This window comes from Crinia signifera, chromosome 9 (assembly GCF_055691185.1).
Source record: "Crinia signifera chromosome 9, ASM5569118v1, whole genome shotgun sequence".
Classification (NCBI taxonomy): Eukaryota; Metazoa; Chordata; class Amphibia; order Anura; family Myobatrachidae; genus Crinia; species Crinia signifera.
In genome coordinates, this window is record NC_139225.1 from 41,686,565 (window position 1) to 41,706,049 (window position 19,485).

Below are 19,485 nucleotides of genomic sequence, written 5' to 3' on the forward strand. Positions count from 1 at the left end.
CTAAAACTACATTTTCCCCTTATAAATAGGCCATTTCTAAAAACACATACAGTATACATTTTAATTTCTTTAATATGTACTGATCTACAAGGGCCTTGAGTGAAAGTAAACAACGGTAAGTGAAACGAGCCTGTAGATAGGCAATTCTACACATAGGTTCCAGTAAAGACTGGAGGACCATACACGGGTTAAGGGAAGGCTATATAAAATATCGGAGATAAATTTGGAAAGAGCTAAGATGATGTCTGGTCTTTCCCATTGCCAATGATACTTCAGTGGTTCCGGGACTTCCTCTTGGTTATGAAAGAATTTCTTAAGATCTGAGGAACAGCTTGTTCATCGCAAGTGTCAGAGTCCAGCCAGGCCTGCAATCCTGGGCTGTCCCGTCTGTACGATCAGACTAGGATTGTGGAGTACAGCTGCTTCACTGTCAGGAACTCCGCTACATAGTCCCTCATGTGTTACAAAATTAGTCATCGAATTCCCATATAGAATATATTTGAGAAACTGATTACACCCTTTCCCTTAGAATCAGACTGTGATCTTTTCTCAGAACATTTCCAGGCGATGTCACAACAGACTTTAGAGAAATACGGGGGTATTCAATGTTGGGTGCTATTTCCGACAGGGGAAATTAGTGCCCGCCACCTATTCAATGCTCCCATTTCTGGCAACATTGAAGGCGGATTGTCGAATTCATGGCCGTTTTTTGCCAACATGCCCACTTTTTGCCACTTGACAGGCGGAACATTGAATTCCGCCTGTCGAGTTGCAGAAGAGCTGGCCCAAAATGGCCCGAGATTTCGACTGTCGGGAGGTTCTGACAATCTGAATCCCACATTGAATACCCCCCATAGGCGAACATTTTCCGAGTAGTGGATTTTCAAACTCCTGAACTGTATACCAGCAACAATACAGATTGTAAAACAAGCCTGATTTTGCATTTATTATTATTGCCCTTTTAAATCTGGTAGCTATTTCCTATAAAAATTGACAGTTCAAAAATGCACTGCTTAGTAAATTGGCCCATTGTGTTTCTTAGAGAAATTTGGGTACTTATGTAGTATCTGGGCGTCCGATTTTGTGATTGTATGCCTTACCTTAAGGCATACAATCAGATGCGATGCGATTCAATGCGATTTTGCATAGGATTCAATGTTAAGAAGGTCCTGTTCATTTCCCCACTATCCAAGTGGGCATAGAGTTGATTTTATATAGCGTGGCGAGCGCAGCGAGCCACTGAGCCCGAAGCGTGGCGAGCGAAGCGAGCCCCGCGAGGGGACGCATATTTCTTAAAAAGTATTCTGTGTCCCCTCGCGGGGCTCGCTACGCTTCGGGCTCGGTGGCTCGCTACGCTCGCAACAGGTTTATATCCAACTCCATGCCCACTTGGATAGTGGGGAAAGAAAAAGGACCCCTTTTTCCCATTGAATTCTATGTTAAAATGGACTCAGACCATTTTAACATTGAATCCTATGGAAAAATCTTGACCATCGCATCGCATACGATTTGGTCGCATGCGATGCGATACGATGCGATCCGATCCGATTTCTAAATTGGACGCCCAGATACTACATAAGTACCGAAATTTGTAAGGTGGCACAAATGATCGGAAGAGGAATCGTTTTAGGTGAATGGGCATAGGTTACTCGATATAGGGGAATATGGGGTAGGTTTTAAAGAGTATTGCTCTTCTACAGAAAACGAGGCAGCCAGCCTGTGGACGAATCAATATTACAGTCCATTTATTACCTAGAAATCAGTGCATATCCAATTGAAGAGATAGTGAATGTACTTCTTTATGACCAATAATTATCGACTGAGTAGTAAGTCAGCTGGTTATAAACGCAATTGGGTTGGTTTTGAAAAAAGATTTTTGTTTATTTACTAAACTGCCATGTTCTCAGGATTTGTCTTTTCCAATGGTGAAGGTATTTGTATTTGGCTGCCAAGTTTGGCGGCTACAAAACACTGCCGAACATGAAGCACACACAGATGAGTGAGAACCGTGAAAGAAAGTGTTTTATAAAAAAAAAAAAAAAAATGGCATGGGGTTCCCCCTCCTAAGCACAAACTTACAAGTTCAAATTAGAGCACATTTGTAATAAATAATCATATAAAAAATAATTTCTTACATTAAAAATGCAAATAATACTTTGTTTTATCACAACAGCTCATGTACTGTACATTTAATGAAAGAAAAAAAAACACTTCAACGCATCTTAAGTGGATCGAATTGCTAGCTAGATGTACAAGCAGCTTCTGCTGATTAAAACGATATGCATGCTTATATTGTGTATGTAGTTGTGACTGTATAAAACAAAACCTGGAAAATTAACATTGGCAGTACGTGAGCTATGTTGACAACTCACAGAATATTTTGCATTTTTAAGGTTAGAAATAATGTTAATTTATTACAAATGTGCTCTAATTTTGTTCTTGACAATTAAAACTCACCCAAACTCTAATTATGTCGGACTTTATAGAGCTTTTTTGTGCAAGACTTGCAAACTGCTCCCATTACTCCCTGGCCTGCAATTGTTATACTATATATTTCGCATTCCTGAATGATCTGAATAAATCAGTCTAAATACTGCGAGAAGTGGCATTCGAATTAAAACGATACAAGTAAACGCAAGTTCCAGAAATAAGTTGGACATTCCAACGTCCGAATTTAAGCGACTTTCTCGAGACCTCTTACACCATCTCTCATTACACACCAGCCTACGTCTTTTTTCCACTGTATTTTTGGAACCAGCACCTGCTCAAAGAGCCTGGGGCTGGTTATGCTTAGAAGGAGGGACCCCACACTTTTTTTTTTTGTTTTCAAATTTAAACACTTTTTTTCACATTTTACACACAGAACCATTGCATAGATCTGACTGATCCTTGCATGCTTCTGCAAACTCGGCAGCCAAAAGCAGTTATATTAGTTTGCCGAATGATCGTAAATTCCAGTGTTGTAGTGGGTGCCTATGGAAAGGCCTGCCGAGTTTGGCCAATGGGCTATTTGTATATGTGGGTTCTGCCATGATTTTCATTCGTATTTTTGCAAATTCTGCCGATTTTTGTGTTAAGTCAATTCCAGACATCGCTTGTTCCTATAAAAATATAGGTTGCCAATTAAATATACAGATCCCGCTGAATGTTTTGCCTTAAAAATCCCATAAGCCTGAGTTGTGGGCCAATTGGTACTGATTTCTCATGAATGTATAGGAAGCATTCTCTAGAATAAGGAGCCCGCCCACAATATATCACCGCCTGTACAGTGCGCAAAAAAAAACAGCAGGCATGCCATGACATATTTCCACTAAACAGTCCTTAGCGGACCAGAAGAGGTCAGAGAGGAGCATACACAAGTGACGACGACACATCTGGCTTTAACAACTTATTTAGACTCTATGAGGTGAAGTACCGACCAAATTTGTGCGCTAAAAGATGTTGTAACAGAAAGTGAAAACAATTTCTGCAGGGACACTGATCTGTTTTAAAGTTGTTGGATATAGAGAGAGGGGGCAGTACAAGAACTGTCACAGCTGGAAGTAAAAGTACATTGCATCAGGTTGCGCATGCGTAAGGGTCCGAATCAGGCCCAAAGTGCGCCTTCTGGGGCTTAATGCTGAGGAATGCAGCACCTAATTGCTTAAAGTAAAGCAATCAGCCACAGGTAAATCTTGTGAGTATCTGAATCTGCCCCATATACCTCATGCCATTAATGCCACAAAAGAACACAGCTGCCTGTTCTTTTCAGCCTTCTTTATCCTGAAATGACTGATCACATAGAACTCTAGCTTGGATTCAGCTGAACAGCAAATGTAACTATTTCAAACTCTGCTATGGTGTAACAACTTCCACATAAATATAAACGGTTATTATTAGTACCGCTTTCATATTAGGAGACTTGTATTACAGCTTGAGCGCCCCTTTAAAAAATGATGTGGAAATGTGCTGCATATAGGCCCTAGTGGTCCTTTAAGACAACATGAGCACATGTGCTGGTTAGTCCCCAGTTGGTTCAGAGGACCGCAGGTGTGATACAGCATCCGTGGCTGACAGGTATAGATCCACAAATTAGGAGGAAGGTAATTCTTGTAGCTCTGGCCAAGAAAAATCTCCATTGGAAAGGCTATAATAGTAAAAAAACATGATGTTCTGGGTTCTATGCCAGGACTATATAAACTGACGTCTGTGACCACTTGTACACACCAGAACTAAAATATTGCTGCCTGTTTGCAGAAGCAAGTTGAGCTTCTCTTTTTAGAACCATATTTTGTATTACTCCAATATATAAATATGCTGACTCTATATGACTCTTTCTATAATTAGATTTGTAAAAATCAATAATTATAATGAAAAACTATAATACTCAAAGTAGTGTTACAACCAAATATCATCCTTCACGGCTGGACTGAAGGTGTGTACACACGGTGCAATATGGTTGCTGAGCAATTGTGGCTTAATATCTTTCAACAAATACATTGCTCGGCAACCAAATTGCTCAGTGTACCATTTTCATCAGCGACCAGCGCTATTGTCCGAAAATTGCAAGCAACTCTGTCTCATTCTGTCTCTAAAGCCCCGTACACATAGTGCGAATCAAGCAATCTGAGTGACGATATCCACGTGCGTACGGGCCAGCACTGCAATGGTCGCAGGAGCATGCTCAGCAATATATTGCCAGCAATCATATTGCTCCATGTGTACAGAGCTTAACTCATTTTGACTAGAAACGGGTGGCTATGGCACTCCTAGTGACTTATCTCCCACAACACAAAAAAAAACACTGGTGATATGGTCGCTCAGCAACTATTTAGCCAGCGATAATGGCTAGGATATTCTACTAATGAAATTGCAACATATGACCTCTGATCATGTGACCTAAAGTGGGTACATTCATACTTCATTCATAAAGTTGGTGACAGTTGCTATGCCGCCGCCATTTGAATACTTGTGTAAGAGATTACCATAGTCTCTTGTGTATTTGATTATGGGGCAGATGTATTATAGCGGTGATTATTGCGCCGCTATAATACTTCCTGCTTCGCCTCATTAGCGAGGCGATGCAGGAAGGGACATCGACAAGATGTATTAACATCTTGTCTGCCGAAGCGGGGGAGCGCTAACTCCCCCCTCTGGCGATGTCCCCTCCTGGAGATAGCGCATCAGTTTACACTGATGCGCTGTTTCCTGTCCCCCGGCCTGCTCGACTGGGCATGCGCAGGATCTCACTGCTCACACAAAATCCCCAGCGCAGCCCACAGCTAACAGCAGGGACAGCGCTGTCCCTGCTGTTTAGATAGGGCTTCGCCAGCCTGATGCTGGCGAAGCCAAAAGCGGCAGCGGGTGGAACGGTCAGCGATGCTGACCGTTCATACATTCGGCCTGCTATCATTTAGACGCCCATGTCCTGTACCGCATCCCGGCTCCATCATACATGGGGGAGAAGCGGTATAGTCAGTGGCGGTTTTTACTTATGGGCTGCAGCCCCCCAGGTAAAATCCGCCACTGTAGTGAAGCCAGATGCAGTCTGTGAGACTGCTCTGGCTTCACTGTGACTGGCAGTGACTTCCAATTGGAAGTCTGACCTACCAGTCACAAAGGCAGTCCCATTGGGAGGTGTTACCTCCCTCCGGGACGTCTTTGTGTGGGTTGCCGTGCAAAAACGGCAGATGCGCATGTGCAGTACCTATATAGGTACTGCGCACGTGCTGTTCCCGGTGCCTGTAACTTACATTGTCCCGTCAATCATCACAGCACAAGGCGCCGGGACCGGGATGGGAGGCAGCAGCAGCGGTGGAGACAGGGGGAGGGGGGTGCCTGAATCGTGGTACCCCCGCTGCAGCCAGAGGCAGCCTCCAATAAGGTACGAGCCACCGCTGGGTATAGTGCACATAATGTGCGCTGATACCCCTTCTCCCCCATAACGCCCAGTCATACATCTGCCCCTATGAGTGATAGCACTCTGATCACTGTGCCAAGGTAAAATGCATTTTCTCTCATAGACTCTTTCATTTGTCTTAAAAGTCAAAGAATGTTCACTACTTTTGGCAATAATATCGCATTCATAACACAAAAAAATAATAATGAAAAAACAGGGAAAACGTGGCCACTCTGACACCCATCAGCACCCCGACCTGCCAGATTCAATTCCCCATTCTGGTAGAAAAAATAACCATTCCTTACAAATGAGAATTGCTGTGAACATGATCCAAGAAAATAACCTTTATACTAAACATACTAAAGGTTCTAACAATGAAAAGCGGTAATGCTGCCCATAGCAACCAATATAATTCGGTCTATAATTTTTTAGGAAGCGCCCAAGAAATTATAGACAGAATCTGATTGGTTGCTATAGGCCACATCACCTATTGTATATTACATTATTTACAGTACTGTAACATGAAGCAACAACAGAATCTAATTTTTTTTTTATCTACAGCTATTTGGGGTAATTTTTAATCAATAAATGTGCTTATTGTGCCATTGTAACAAGAGGGTAGGACATTAGCTGTTCTCGAGAACACATGACTATCGTGGCTTGCATTGTATGTTACCTATTAGCATGAGCAAAATGAACATTTGAACGGTTACGTGACCACGGACACAGGTTGTTAGGAGTGTGTTACACACAAGGAAATCATGTGGTAGTACAGTTAGCAGAAGGAAGACTCTGTTTCCGGTTTCATTAAACTAGGACTGCAAAGTAGACAAGGAAAAACTTTACCGGCCTACCCATGGTGCCCCTCTTCCCGGGAACTCCAGGCAAACCCTGTGTGGAAACAAAAAAAGCAGAGGGGCTTAGGTTACAAGTTCACAAAGACGCCTATGTACAGAGCAAATGTGGAAAGTCACCAAACAGTCAGACACAGAGGAGGCCGCACTTCCACCTCAGCATAAAAAGTGCTGAAAGACGAGTCCGGGCCTTCCCTTTGTGGGGCTTAGCCTATAATATGCTCCACAACACTGGGAAATGCATTGATGACAGGGATTAAGATCTACATTTTCTATGGTTGGGAATATTAGCCATGAAAGGGCATTTTATTTAAGTTTTAAATACTGTAATGACCTTCAGCAAAAAGCTGGCTTTCCTAAAAAGCAGACATATGCGTCAACTGCACATTATAATTGTACTGTAGCAGTGTGGAGTTGTGGTAAGGTCAGAGGACATCAGAACCCCTTTTCTTAAAGGTGATTTATAAAGACTGAAGTTACTCGGCAATTATCTTGTGCATTTATGTGTGGAAAATTAAAAATGTGCGGTATAGCAAAGGCAGCCATTTTGAGATCTGTATTTGGGTCTCATATTGACAAATATTCATGAGAGACTGTGGGTCCTCATGGGTTATCATCAATATGGCTGCCTCCACAGTGACTGAGGGGGGTTTCTAGTCCAAAACTGGACTGATTTGCTGTAATTGTATTCAATTGTGTGTTTTTGCCCATTTTCATGCAAAATTTTGTCAGTTTTCATCCTTTTTTTGTCATATTCCCGCAAATGCCTTTTCGACCTTTTCTGGGGGGCAAAGAAAAAAAGGGGGGGGGGGCGACTTGGGCAATTTTGCATGAAAATCTTCTTAATCACTGGTCAGGGCCATGTTCTCACCAGAGAACACGGTCTCTGACAGATCGCTCAGTGGCACATCGCTACGCACTGCTGTGTGCTGAGCGATCTTGCTGAGCATTCTGAATGATCTTGCAGTGCTCAGCAAATCTCCCCGTGTGTAAACCCCATTTGCTTAGGCTATAATACAATCAAGCTAATTATTAACATCCTTCAAAAGTACAGAACTTTATGTGTTTGTAACATCTTTGTAACAGGAATTTTTGGACAGCATTTGGAAATATTCAGCATGCCAAATCCTCAAAAATCAGGGGGTGACCGGGAGAAGGAGGAGGAGCCCAGCCACAGCTGGCGCGACAAGGTCTGTCTCTCCTTGACCTGGAATTATTAATTAATTTATAGCTAAAAAATTTGGCGAGAAAATCACCCCGAAACCCATGGGCCTATTTATAGCTGATCATCCCTGCTGTCACAACTTGATGAATGTAGTTCATGGCAACAGGCTAAATAGACACACCAGTATAATTGCCCAGAGCACAAGACGTCCTTTCAAGAGGGTCATGACTTCCTTCCCACTGATGAGAGCGCTTTTGAATTTACACACTCCCTTGTTTGTGTTTGACTGTCCCATAAAACTCTCACCCACAGTCTCTAAGGTGACCGAGCCCCCTCGTGAGTAAAGAAAATCTATAAAACACATACTTGCTTATCAATTATCCACAGTTTAATTAGTGGAGTAACCACAAAAACTCCCCAGTCTGTGTGCACAGGGAAAGCAACCCTTCCCTCTTTGCACTGTGCTAGGACTTTTTTGCTATTCCACTGGGCCTTAGTGTTTTCTTTACACATTTAATGGGTTAGAGGGCAGGATAAAGGCATGCTTGTAATTACGCTTTGAACATCACAGAGCGTATGCTTTCTAGATCAGTCAAATGGAAGCATTTATTCTCTACGAAACCCAACAGGTCTACCAAATGCTATGGGGAAAAAAGACGCCTTTTGCTCAGTCAATGATCTAGAGAGCCAATTTGGGCATATTTCTTACACATCAGCTGAACCAGCAACTGTACCGAGCTATAGATGCAGTATGGCATACGGGATTGTGAATATACATTGGTGGCATAGCTAAACTCTTTTTTGTTTATGCAGCAATAAAAGGGTCAGAAAGAACTTGAAGGAGGAGACATTGGGGGTAATTCAGGCATGCTCACTAGGCTGCGTATATTTGCTGCTTAGCGAGCAAATAAACCCCGCACGCACACCCAAATCGCTGTGCTACGATGCGAGTGGATGTATACGCTTACACATGCGCTCGCATTCTGCCGCACAGAGGAAAAATCATTTTATGGTTACTCACCATCGAATAATTTTACCTTCTCTTCGCACTTAAAAGTAATCCTGGGCTTACTTGTATGATCGCCGTTCTTGTACGAATTCGGGGTGGGTGCTGATGTCATGTACCCAAACAGGCAGGACCACGCCTGCGTTCTCAGATGTCCATCCAGAGTTTCCATGGCCACACCACCATTTCTGTGGCCATGCCCATAAAAATGCTGGGCGGACCCCACTGACCACCCCCTGCTTGTCAATCATTTTGCGAATGCCCCGGCTAGTCTAAAACTCGACAAAGGTCTTCCCTCCGGAGGGTGTGCACATCCGCGACTATGCGCATGCACACTCCCCAAGCCCAAATTTACTGCTTGCCGAGCAAGTCTCAATCGGCCCATCACAAGCCTTGGAGAGAGAGAGATGACGTACAGTAGAAAAGTTGCCCGATCTAACAGCTTCTGTCATTTATCTAGAAGGCGTAGGCATTCATTATATCATTGGTTCCTAGATAATGAATAGTTAAGACCACAAAATACAGTACACTTATATGTTTTACCCCCTAGATTCCCCTTAATGTAAGAGATTAAAATTATTTTCATTTAAGTCTAGTGTACAACAACCAGAAAATACTCACGCGCTCGCCATCGGCTCCAGGCAGCCCGAACAATCCTGGAAGGCCGATAAAACCCTGCGAGGAAAAAGACAAAGCCTAGGTGAGACCCAGCTCTGGCCCCTCCCCTCCTCGCTGCATTTCCTTGGCATCTGACTCTTGGTGCTGTACTTCTCCTCCAGCGCTGGTCTGTGGCTCTCCGTGATGAGATAAACCTTGAGGCAAGTGTATATGCCCATGGACTGCATGGTGCTGGCTTCCACGATGTAGTCCAAGGGCACATACCCTCACACCAGGGACCATGGTATTCTACGCAGGAGGGAGCCAGCGCCGGCAGACTACAGGGACCTGCTGTAACAAATGCTAGTTAGGAGTTAGTGGCAGTTACAACAAAGATCACATCCTCCTCCTGCTGTTAGTCATAGCAACAAAAACAAGATAACAGAACACAGGACTAAAGCATACACATGCTCATCAATAACGAATTAAACATGGGCACTACTTAAGACAAAGACTACTCTTGACCTGACCAGGACAAATTTGTTCTCAAATGGGCAAAACCATGCTGCACTGCAGGTGGGGCAGATGTAACGTGCAGAGAGAGTAACATTTGGGTGAGTTATATTGTTTCTGTGCAGGGTAAATACTGACTGCTTTATGTTTATACTACAGTTTAGATTTCAAGCAAATCTAATTCTCTCTGCACATGTTACATCTGCCCCACCTGCAGTACAGCATGGTTTTGCCCATGTTGAGAACAAATTTGACCTGCGAACAAATCTAAATAAGGCCCAAAGGCTATGGAGAAGAATGGGCTCAGGCCAACTCCATATATCATGCTGTGGAATAACTATGTGCATAGAATTTTCTTTAAGGCCTCAGTTAATTCATCAAATGCCAAACAATGCAGGAGACACAATTCTGTGGTTGGGCTTTAAACCCAAAAGGAAAAAGGAAGACAAGGTTATCATGGGGAGATTAAAAGAGAGACTAAAATTACATTTATTACAACATCCAGATCAAATATATTAACAGTAGGATAAGACTCGAAATTTGGTGGCATCACTGAGGCATTAAGCACTCATGCCTCATCAACACCAACAGTTCTAATGGGATGATTGGCGGACAACATACATTTTAAAAGGAGGTCAGAGACCTTTAAACGAACACTTTGGGAGTTGTGAAAAAGGTTCCGAGACACTCATGGAACATGAAACTCACGTGATTTTGGCAAGCTCGCCGTAAAATATGACCTCTGTAATGAAGTGATGCTTTAAAAAGTTTTTTTTTTATTCAAGCACAAAGCAGCTAGGAGGAAAAGCAAGCCTTATAACCAATCTCCACTCTAAATGTAGCACACTTGCCGAAATCAAGCCGGTTCCATAATAGACTAGTTCAGTGGCTGGGCAGGTTGCCGACCAACCTCAAGAGTTTTTTTTATAAAGGAGCAATCATTTACAATGCATGATTTTGCCTGGTAAATGATTGCCCCTTTAAAATAACCTCCGCGTTCATCCGGCATCCTGCAAGGCCGCCAAACTCAGACGCGATTATTTGGTCACCTACGCTAAAATATATTTTCTAAGATTTCAGATTTAGTATTGGATCCATGTATTCATACGTGGTTGGCGTATAATTAATCTATATTAAAATGATCAATGAGATATAGAGGAAAACCCCACTGCAGATGAGGGCTCTATTGTGAATGTTGCTGATGCTATAGATTTTAATACAGGCCCAAGAACCCTGGGACAGCAAGTTCAGTGAATAAGAAATCTTCCGTCTCATTTGCATATGGCTTCAAGATGTGTTCCCAGTAATGTAAACTGTTTCTGAACTCCCAGCCATGGTCTGTGAACACAATTATGGCTTGAAGATTACAAAGCTATGATTACTGGGAACACAGATATTGTGACCAGATTAAAAGTTCTGTAAATAGGGAGAAAGACTGAACATTATTAGTAATTATGTGGGATTGGGGCATGAAGAGCCCCACAGGGGAATATAGTTGTAGGGTACCAAGCTTAACCGGTGTTCACCAGAGCGGACATAGTCAACCTGCAAAGAGTAGGGCCTCCTTATAAAGGAGGGGGCAGGAGTAAGTCTGGACCACCCACATTGATTGGTGGGGCAGCAGCTAGGTAGGTTCCATAGAAACAAACCAAGTACTCAAGTCAGTGGCATAAGTTTGTCCCATTTGCCCGGAGGCAAGATAAATATTGGCGTCCCCCAAATAGCTCAATCAGTATGGTGTCTATCTCCAGTAAGATAGATTAGGGGTTCTAATACAGGGTGTGACACTTGCAAAAATGATGTTAGGAGGGGGAGTCAGCCATAGAAGCGATATCAATGGGAGCAAGATCCCAGCGGCAGATGACTCTTACCAGCAGTTACTGACTTTCTAATAGATAAACAATCTATAATTTGGGTGCACACTCTGGAACTTGAATCCTAGAAGAGGATACCGGTCAAACTGTGGTCCACGGAATGTATGCAAAATAATCAAATACAATATATTATGGATTTAAAGAAAAAAATACACCCTCAAATTAGCAAACACAAGTATATCAAGATAGTATAATATTGGACCGGGACATGGAGATTGCAATGAACGTCAGGGACTATCTTTTGGGAGCACTGACATATTTACTGGGCAATCAAGTCTAAAATGTTCACATGGTAAAACAAAGTGTACAGTAATTGACCAACTGGAAACCAAGGGTAGTTTTACAATGCATATAGGAACAAGGAACCAATCAGAACATTCATAGGGCACCAAACAATCGATAGCCAATTAGAATAAAATACATATTAAGGGGCTCTAGCACTGTATAGCCGAACACTCACAGAGCTACAGCAACTTAAAGTCAACCAGAACATTGGTATAATCACACAACTTGGTATGTTCAGTGGCCAATCAGAGATTTACAACACTTGAAGGATAGACCAATCAGTTGTTAATACAAGCTTAAGAAAATTTATAGGGTTTGCAACCTGTAACCAATCACAATGCCAGCCCACAGAGTAAGAAAAAATAAACGTATAGAAACAACTTATTCTTCTAATAGTCAAAAGTTTTGTATTCTAAAATGTATTTGAAAATATATAAAAGATGCATGAGGAGACACAGTCCTGAAAACATAACTAAAACGTGAGGTTCTATAACACAAGCAGGGAACAGCAGCTGTTCTTTAGACATTACATCATCATACAAGACTTGCAGAGTATAATGTGAATTGTCAAACAAATACAACTCCAGAGCGATTTAGGACACACAAAAAAATCCCCATGTTCTATAAGTAACTGTAGAAAAAAAATGGTTTCTATAGACAAGCTATCCTTTTTTAAACAGTAAAGCTGGGTACACACTGGGCGATACATTGTTAATGATATGCGCGATACCGATATCTTTAATGATATATCGCAAACATTAGTGATTGTGTATGCGCAATATCGTTAATGATGCGCGGTCCTGCACATTAACGAGCATCCCATCTGTGCATGCAGCTCAATCGGACAAGATAATTATCAATATTGGCGGTGGCCAGAATCGCTCAGAGTGTACTCAGCTTTACAGGTAAAACAAATTTCAAACAGGATTAACGGTTATAGAGCTTTAAAAATCTCACCATCTGTTACCCACAGCAGCCAATAGTATATTTGACTTTACCAGTCTCCCTGCACTAGACAGAGTAGATGGCACAGGATTAGTTGCTATGGGTTACAGCTCAACATTTCTCTTTGAACCAGGTTATTAAAAGTCAAGCTATACATTTCTAAAATATAGGCCAACACGGCAGACCAATCTAGTTCCTAGTCCAATGCACGTAAAAGAATCTGTGCCTACTGGCAATCATTTAACATGATACATATAACACTAGTAAGCCCACTTGAAGCAAATGCTTCGAAAACTAGTCTGCTACGCTACCTTGCGATTGCCTCTGTGTTTGTGCATGTGTGAGAGAGAAAGAGATGTAGTTTCACTCGCTGCTAACACATGGCAGTGTTTCAGAGACACACAAACGAACACTAGACATATATATAGATGATATAAAACGGAGTGTATTTTAAAAAGTGGTCACAAACATAAGCCCCATGTTTTGGGGTATAGCACCTTTGTAAAGGTGCTATACCCCAAAACATAAGGACATCTTTGCATAGGGAACATCTTTAACATATTTTATCAACATTTGTGACCATTTCACTCAATTTAGGAATCAATATACAGTGCAGATATGGTTGTAAAACATTTCCTATTCTGAATACAATTTGCCATGTGCAGGATAAACCCTTTGACATGCCAGAGGCCATCCAATGCTCTCTTCTGTAAGAGACCGCAAAGATGGGATAAATATTGTAGCGTGACACTAACCCGACTTCCCTTTGGTCCCGGAGCTCCTATCGGTCCCGGTAATCCCTGGAGACAAGACAGATAAAAGAAAACACACAAATTCAGAGCTGTCACAGAGTTGGGGAACTGTACCATATCAATATATCTAATATAGTGATAAAAAAAATCACTGCTTATTCATTAATATACCACAACTTAATGACCAAAAGGTAGTTTTTGGTACTATAAAGAAAATAATATTGTTCATGGAAATGTTGGCCATATTTATAAGTGCATTGAGGCCAGTGGCTGCACCCTTGGATTCAGTGTCACTGGCCCAGGCAGTGTAATTTTACTGGGTAAACTGAAGAGTATATTATATACGAGAGAGAGAGAGAGAGAGCGCGAGCGCTAGAGCTGGCAGGGGGTTCCTAGCAGGAACACAGGCTGGCACTCCAAGGACTTTTCAAATAATGCAATATATATATATATATATATATAGATATATAGATATTCCAAAAACCTTATTCTTCCTTTTCAGTTAATCACTGTCCATATCATGATATCATACCAACAAATAAGGAGCATTTCTGCTTAATGCTCTAGAGCAGGGGGGGCCCTGAAGCATTGACCACAATTGCCCAGATGACCATGGACACTTGACTGATTAATCCACAAGCAATCAATAAAAATGATGGCGATTATTACTGGCTAGCTGAGCCAAACTGAAGCTGCGGCTGTCCCTGTTACAGCAATAGGCAATAGTTATTAGTCAGATTCCTATTGGCTGAGGCTACCACATGTAACTTCCGCCATTGTGCTGATGCCAGAGATTAAGAGGTGCAAAAAGGGCAGAGCCGGCACAAACAGGTGATGGGATCCTGGACCGATCTAGGTGGCAAAAAGGGTAGGGCCAGCACGAACAGGTGATGGGATCCTGGACCGATCTAGACTGGCGGGGATGGCAGTAACCACAGTTGCCCGCAGTCCAGCCCAAATACTGCTCAAAGGACAGGGCTCCTCAGACAAGTCAGATCAGTCTTCTGTGGAGGGCTGGGGCAATGTATGTTTTATTTATTTATTGTGTTTTTGTGGTTGACATTGTGTTTATTTTTTTCTGTGAGGAACAATTTGTATGTGGGGTGACAGTCCCCACACTCCTTGGCATGCTCTAGCTTTGGTACACTATGCCCAGGCTTACACAAATGTGCCAACTTGGTAAATCATGAAAGCTTTATAGAGTGGACGCATCCACATGTAAAAGTAGCTATCCCAGTGCATTAGCACCAGCAATCCTAACATTAGTGCAACCCTAAAGCTGTAAAATGGCAATGTGTGCCATTCTGGGTCAGCCCCTGTGTCTTAGTCATGAGTGTGAGGAGACATTGCTACATCTGGAATTTTTTAGCACATTTGTGACTATTGTGTTTAATGATTTTATTACCAGATGGGGCTACATTAGAGTAATACAGACATGTTTGCCCGACGGCAAATTTGCACAGCGACCGATTATTGATACATTGCGCATGAATGCGTCCCGTAGTATGCATGCGCATCCTGCGAAAACGTCCTGCTCTTTTTTCTTTTCGCATGCCATTCGCAAGGAAATTGACAGGAAGTAGGCGTCTGGGGGTGGAAACTGTCTGTTTAGTGGGAGTGCTAAGAAACATGCAGTAGTGCCATAGAAAACACTGGGAGTGTCTGGGAAATCCGCTAGGCTTGCCTGAGCTTTTAATGGGAGGGTGTTTGACAGCAGATCCAGGCCGGATATACCTTTTTCCAACTAAGTCAGTCTCTGGCTATGCTTAGCCTGTGATGACTTGTGCCCAATGTAAAAATTTGATGGTGAGCCTGTTATAATGGGTTTTGGACATTTTTGCACGACTGCTAATCTATGTGCAGCCGTACACATCCATTCGTAAGGCAGGATTTCACTCTAGTGGGGGGTGGCTTACTGAACGCTGGCCATGCGAATTTGCGGCCATGCAATTAAGTCTAAATTATCCCCATGGTACGAATGGTGACTTCCATATTTTAATTCTAGGTCCATAGCCTTATCCCACACAACAAAAATCTCTTTTGTGAATGTGGCTGTATAACGAAGAACATTAATGGAGTATAATTTGCATAATTCCCATGGGAATATATTTTAGGTACTGATTCGGGCTAAGGTACTACTGTAGTCACATTCTTATACAGACACTCCCATCAGGTGTCTTTTACAGAAGAAATGAGCAGAGACACCGATGTAAATGGGCACTATACTCAAAGCTGGAATATACACTATAAAATCAAGGGAATATAGGGGACAATGTAGTGCAATCCTGTGTGAAATCTGAGATGTTCTGCTCTGGAAAGTGTCTAAGGAGGAGATTACAAAATGTAATCTGGAGGGATATATAGCTATCCTGTCTGAATGGGGTTTATATGGACATCTGCAGTTATCTGATACAGGGATATAAACCCAAACTGCGTGATCCAGTTTTACAGGACAGAGGGGCCAAATCTCGATCACCCATCTGTCCAATCATTCATTGCGTTTATTTATTGATACTACAATACTGCAATGATGAGGGAGACAATTATGGTGTGCTTGTTTGTTTTTATTTAATTGGGGAGACTAATATGTCAAAATGCTGCAAAACTTTATTAATGCCAATGTTCTTTTAATGTATAAGTAGCCAGGGGCTATGAACCTGCATGCAAAGCGATTGTAAACTGGAATAATTAAAAGACAATTTTACTCCGATTATATGACACTACTCTTTATCTAAAACCAAACAAAAAAAAAATCTGTGTTCCTTTAAGACTACAAAAAAATAACCAGGATGCAGAAATGCATAGGATCCTCTACCTATGCACCCAGACCCATGAATGGAGATAACCTGCTCACAGCATGGTAAGATTTACTGCACCTGCCTGCCAGGATAACCTTTGGCCCCCGGGCTTCCATTCGGTCCATGCTCTCCCTGCAAAAGAAACGAAGACACCTCATCAATACCTTGCTGATGGTTAAAAAGCTCCGCCCCCAACACGCGCTAAATCCGGACAACACTAATGAAAATGGCATGACGGCAAACTATCCTTGTTCCTAAACAAATAATGAAATGAGATGAGTTCCTTTAAGGTGTCAGCGAAGTCTTTATCTGTAACACATGGAAAGGTTTGAGGCCGACTCTCTCTCTGCCAAGATGCTTTAAAGAGTCAATGGCCTCTATTGAAACAACCCTACTATTCATTTCCATCCCTGTGCAGCCAAACTTATCCAAACACAGGGTTGGTTGGGAAACAAGGGGGATACAGTGTGAACATTAATCCTGTCACTGGCCGGCCGGCAGTGCAGAGTGGGTCCGCAGGGGTTAATGTGTGGACCAGACGTAAAAACCAATTTTCACTAAAGTCCTATTAAAAGACACATTTATTTTGTATAGTTCTGAGAGTAATCCAGGCTGTACAGGCTGGCCAGACAGACTCCAGAACTAGGCAGCATTAATACTTCTGTTACTCTGAGACGCCAGGCATCATTGATAGATAATCTACATGGGTCCTAGACATCTTAATGTCACAAAAGTTCAGATTGAGATCATGTATCATGTACCGCGTATAACATGTAAGAATAGAGGAAACTGTTGGTAATGATTAAACAGCCATCAATAACGTGCCCTAAAACCATTCTCGACCGTAATCCGACCAGAGACACAAAACGTCCTCAGGGTACAGTTATAAATAAAGTTTATTTCTTAAGTGTTTCCGTAAAAGAATTGGTATTTATTAAACTGCTGCACAATAAAAGGTGTCACCGGTGATTTATAGGTGGAAGCAGAACATCTTACCTGTTCACCAGGATGACCTTGGGGTCCAGGATAACCCTTTTGTCCCTAAAAAAAATAAAAATGAATGTAATAAATAAGCAATACCATCTAAAGTCTGTTTCTAAGATAACTTTCACATAGAACATATACAAAATAAAAGAAATAGTATATAATAAGCAAAACGTTTTCATTTGAGACATAAGTAATTATAATTTGGTGATCTCTATATAGATACGCACAGACCTGGCACACAATCATGGCCAATCAGGCCATGAATATTATGGGCTAAACTAATATTTATGAGAAGGCAGCCAATTAATTCAGTAGGAGCTGGTGATATCACAGAGTGAGAGAAAGGATTGGCTGCCTTCTCATTAATATAGCTTACATTCTAGACCAGGGCTGGCCAAACCGGTCCTCGAGATCTACCAACAGTCCAGTAGATCTTGAGGACAGGTTTGGCCACCCCTGGTCTAGACCATATCAATGAAAATGCAGCCAATCTAGACCACAACATCAGCAAATCGTCTACAGGCCAGTGAACGGGTTATGTTTTTGAGATAATATGATGGGAATATGAAAGACATCTCCATGAACACAAATGAGGAAAAAAAAAATCTAAAAAAGGTCTGTCCTGCCAATACCTACCAGGAGAGAGACACACATTTTGGAAATGCTTGTGTAATGTACATTGGGGTTGTTGCAAATTTAAATGCAAGACGGTTCTGCAGATGTGTCCTGCATATTTTTTTTTCTGTAACATTTCCATGAAGCATTAAGTTAGCGTTGTTGTTTGGGTTATGGTGCGTATACACTGAGCGATATTTTAAATGATATGCACGATAACGACCAGCAATGATAACATTTTTGTGAATATTAACCCTTGAGTGGTGGGTGGCAGGACAAACCTAACAGGGCAGGTTTATACTGCCCCAGCAAAACCACCCCATCATCGCTCCCCCCCTCCTGTTGCTCCCCCTCATCTCCGCTTCAGCGATCGTACGCCAAAGCGCCCGGGCCCTGTCATCAATGGCAATAGTGCTACTATGCACTGGATGGCCATCAATATTTTTACCTATCGATGATCATCCATTGTGTTTGACTGATTGGCCTCAAAACACGGGGGTGGGGCTTCGTGGGTGTTGGGGGGCGGAGTTATGCTCCATGCCCCAGAACTTCGGAAAAAAAACCAGCAAAACATTGTTTTGCTGTGCCATCGATGGAGGGAAACCATCTGGTTCTCCCCCATTGATGGCAAAAGTATTTGACATCGGCCACAAACAATCGATTTTGCATCATTGATGGTAGATGGCTATCCCTAAGTGACTTATCAAGGTCAACCGTTAATAGGTCGACATCTTACTGCTCCCCAATCTGGTAGCACTTAAACCCCATTCATACCCTCACCCATCACCTCTAGCACTGCTAGCCCCCATCAGCCTCCTATCCATGATGTTTATCACCCCCATACCCGACTAAATCCAGACACCCCAAGCCTCCCCCTAGTCACCCCGCAGACTGTCTATACTTAGAGGCCCTGTTCTTAGCGGTTTGCCGGGGTCTACTTTTACCGTGGCACTACAAGTAACAGAATAACCTGGCACTGCGCAGCGCTATGCTAGCGTTGCAACAGCCATCACACCCTCACCCATGAAGGTCAGCACCCCTGGGATCATTCCTTAGCCCTGCTGCTCACTTGAAAGGATGCCCCCCGTCTAAACTTAGACGCCCCAATGCCTCCCCCTAGTCACACCTAGTCAATAAAACATGGGTTCACTCCAAAAACACTTTTTCTGAGGTTAACATTTAATAAACTTATCACCTACTCAGAACAGGTGAAGTG

At 42.4% G+C, this 19,485-nt stretch overlaps 1 protein-coding gene across 1 annotated transcript in view; it reads right to left on the reverse strand.

Annotated features, from left to right (window-relative positions):
- Positions 1–19,485, reverse strand: part of COL27A1 (collagen type XXVII alpha 1 chain) — a 321,471-nt gene that overhangs the window by 226,672 nt on the left and 75,314 nt on the right. Inside the window, exons 8-12 of the mRNA XM_083158983.1 lie at positions 17,664–17,708; positions 16,746–16,799; positions 13,873–13,917; positions 9,525–9,578; positions 6,725–6,769 (exon numbers count right to left, since the gene is read on the reverse strand). Coding sequence (XP_083015109.1) covers positions 6,725–6,769; positions 9,525–9,578; positions 13,873–13,917; positions 16,746–16,799; positions 17,664–17,708 — 243 coding nt within the window. The remainder of the gene's footprint in view (positions 1–6,724; positions 6,770–9,524; positions 9,579–13,872; positions 13,918–16,745; positions 16,800–17,663; positions 17,709–19,485) is intronic.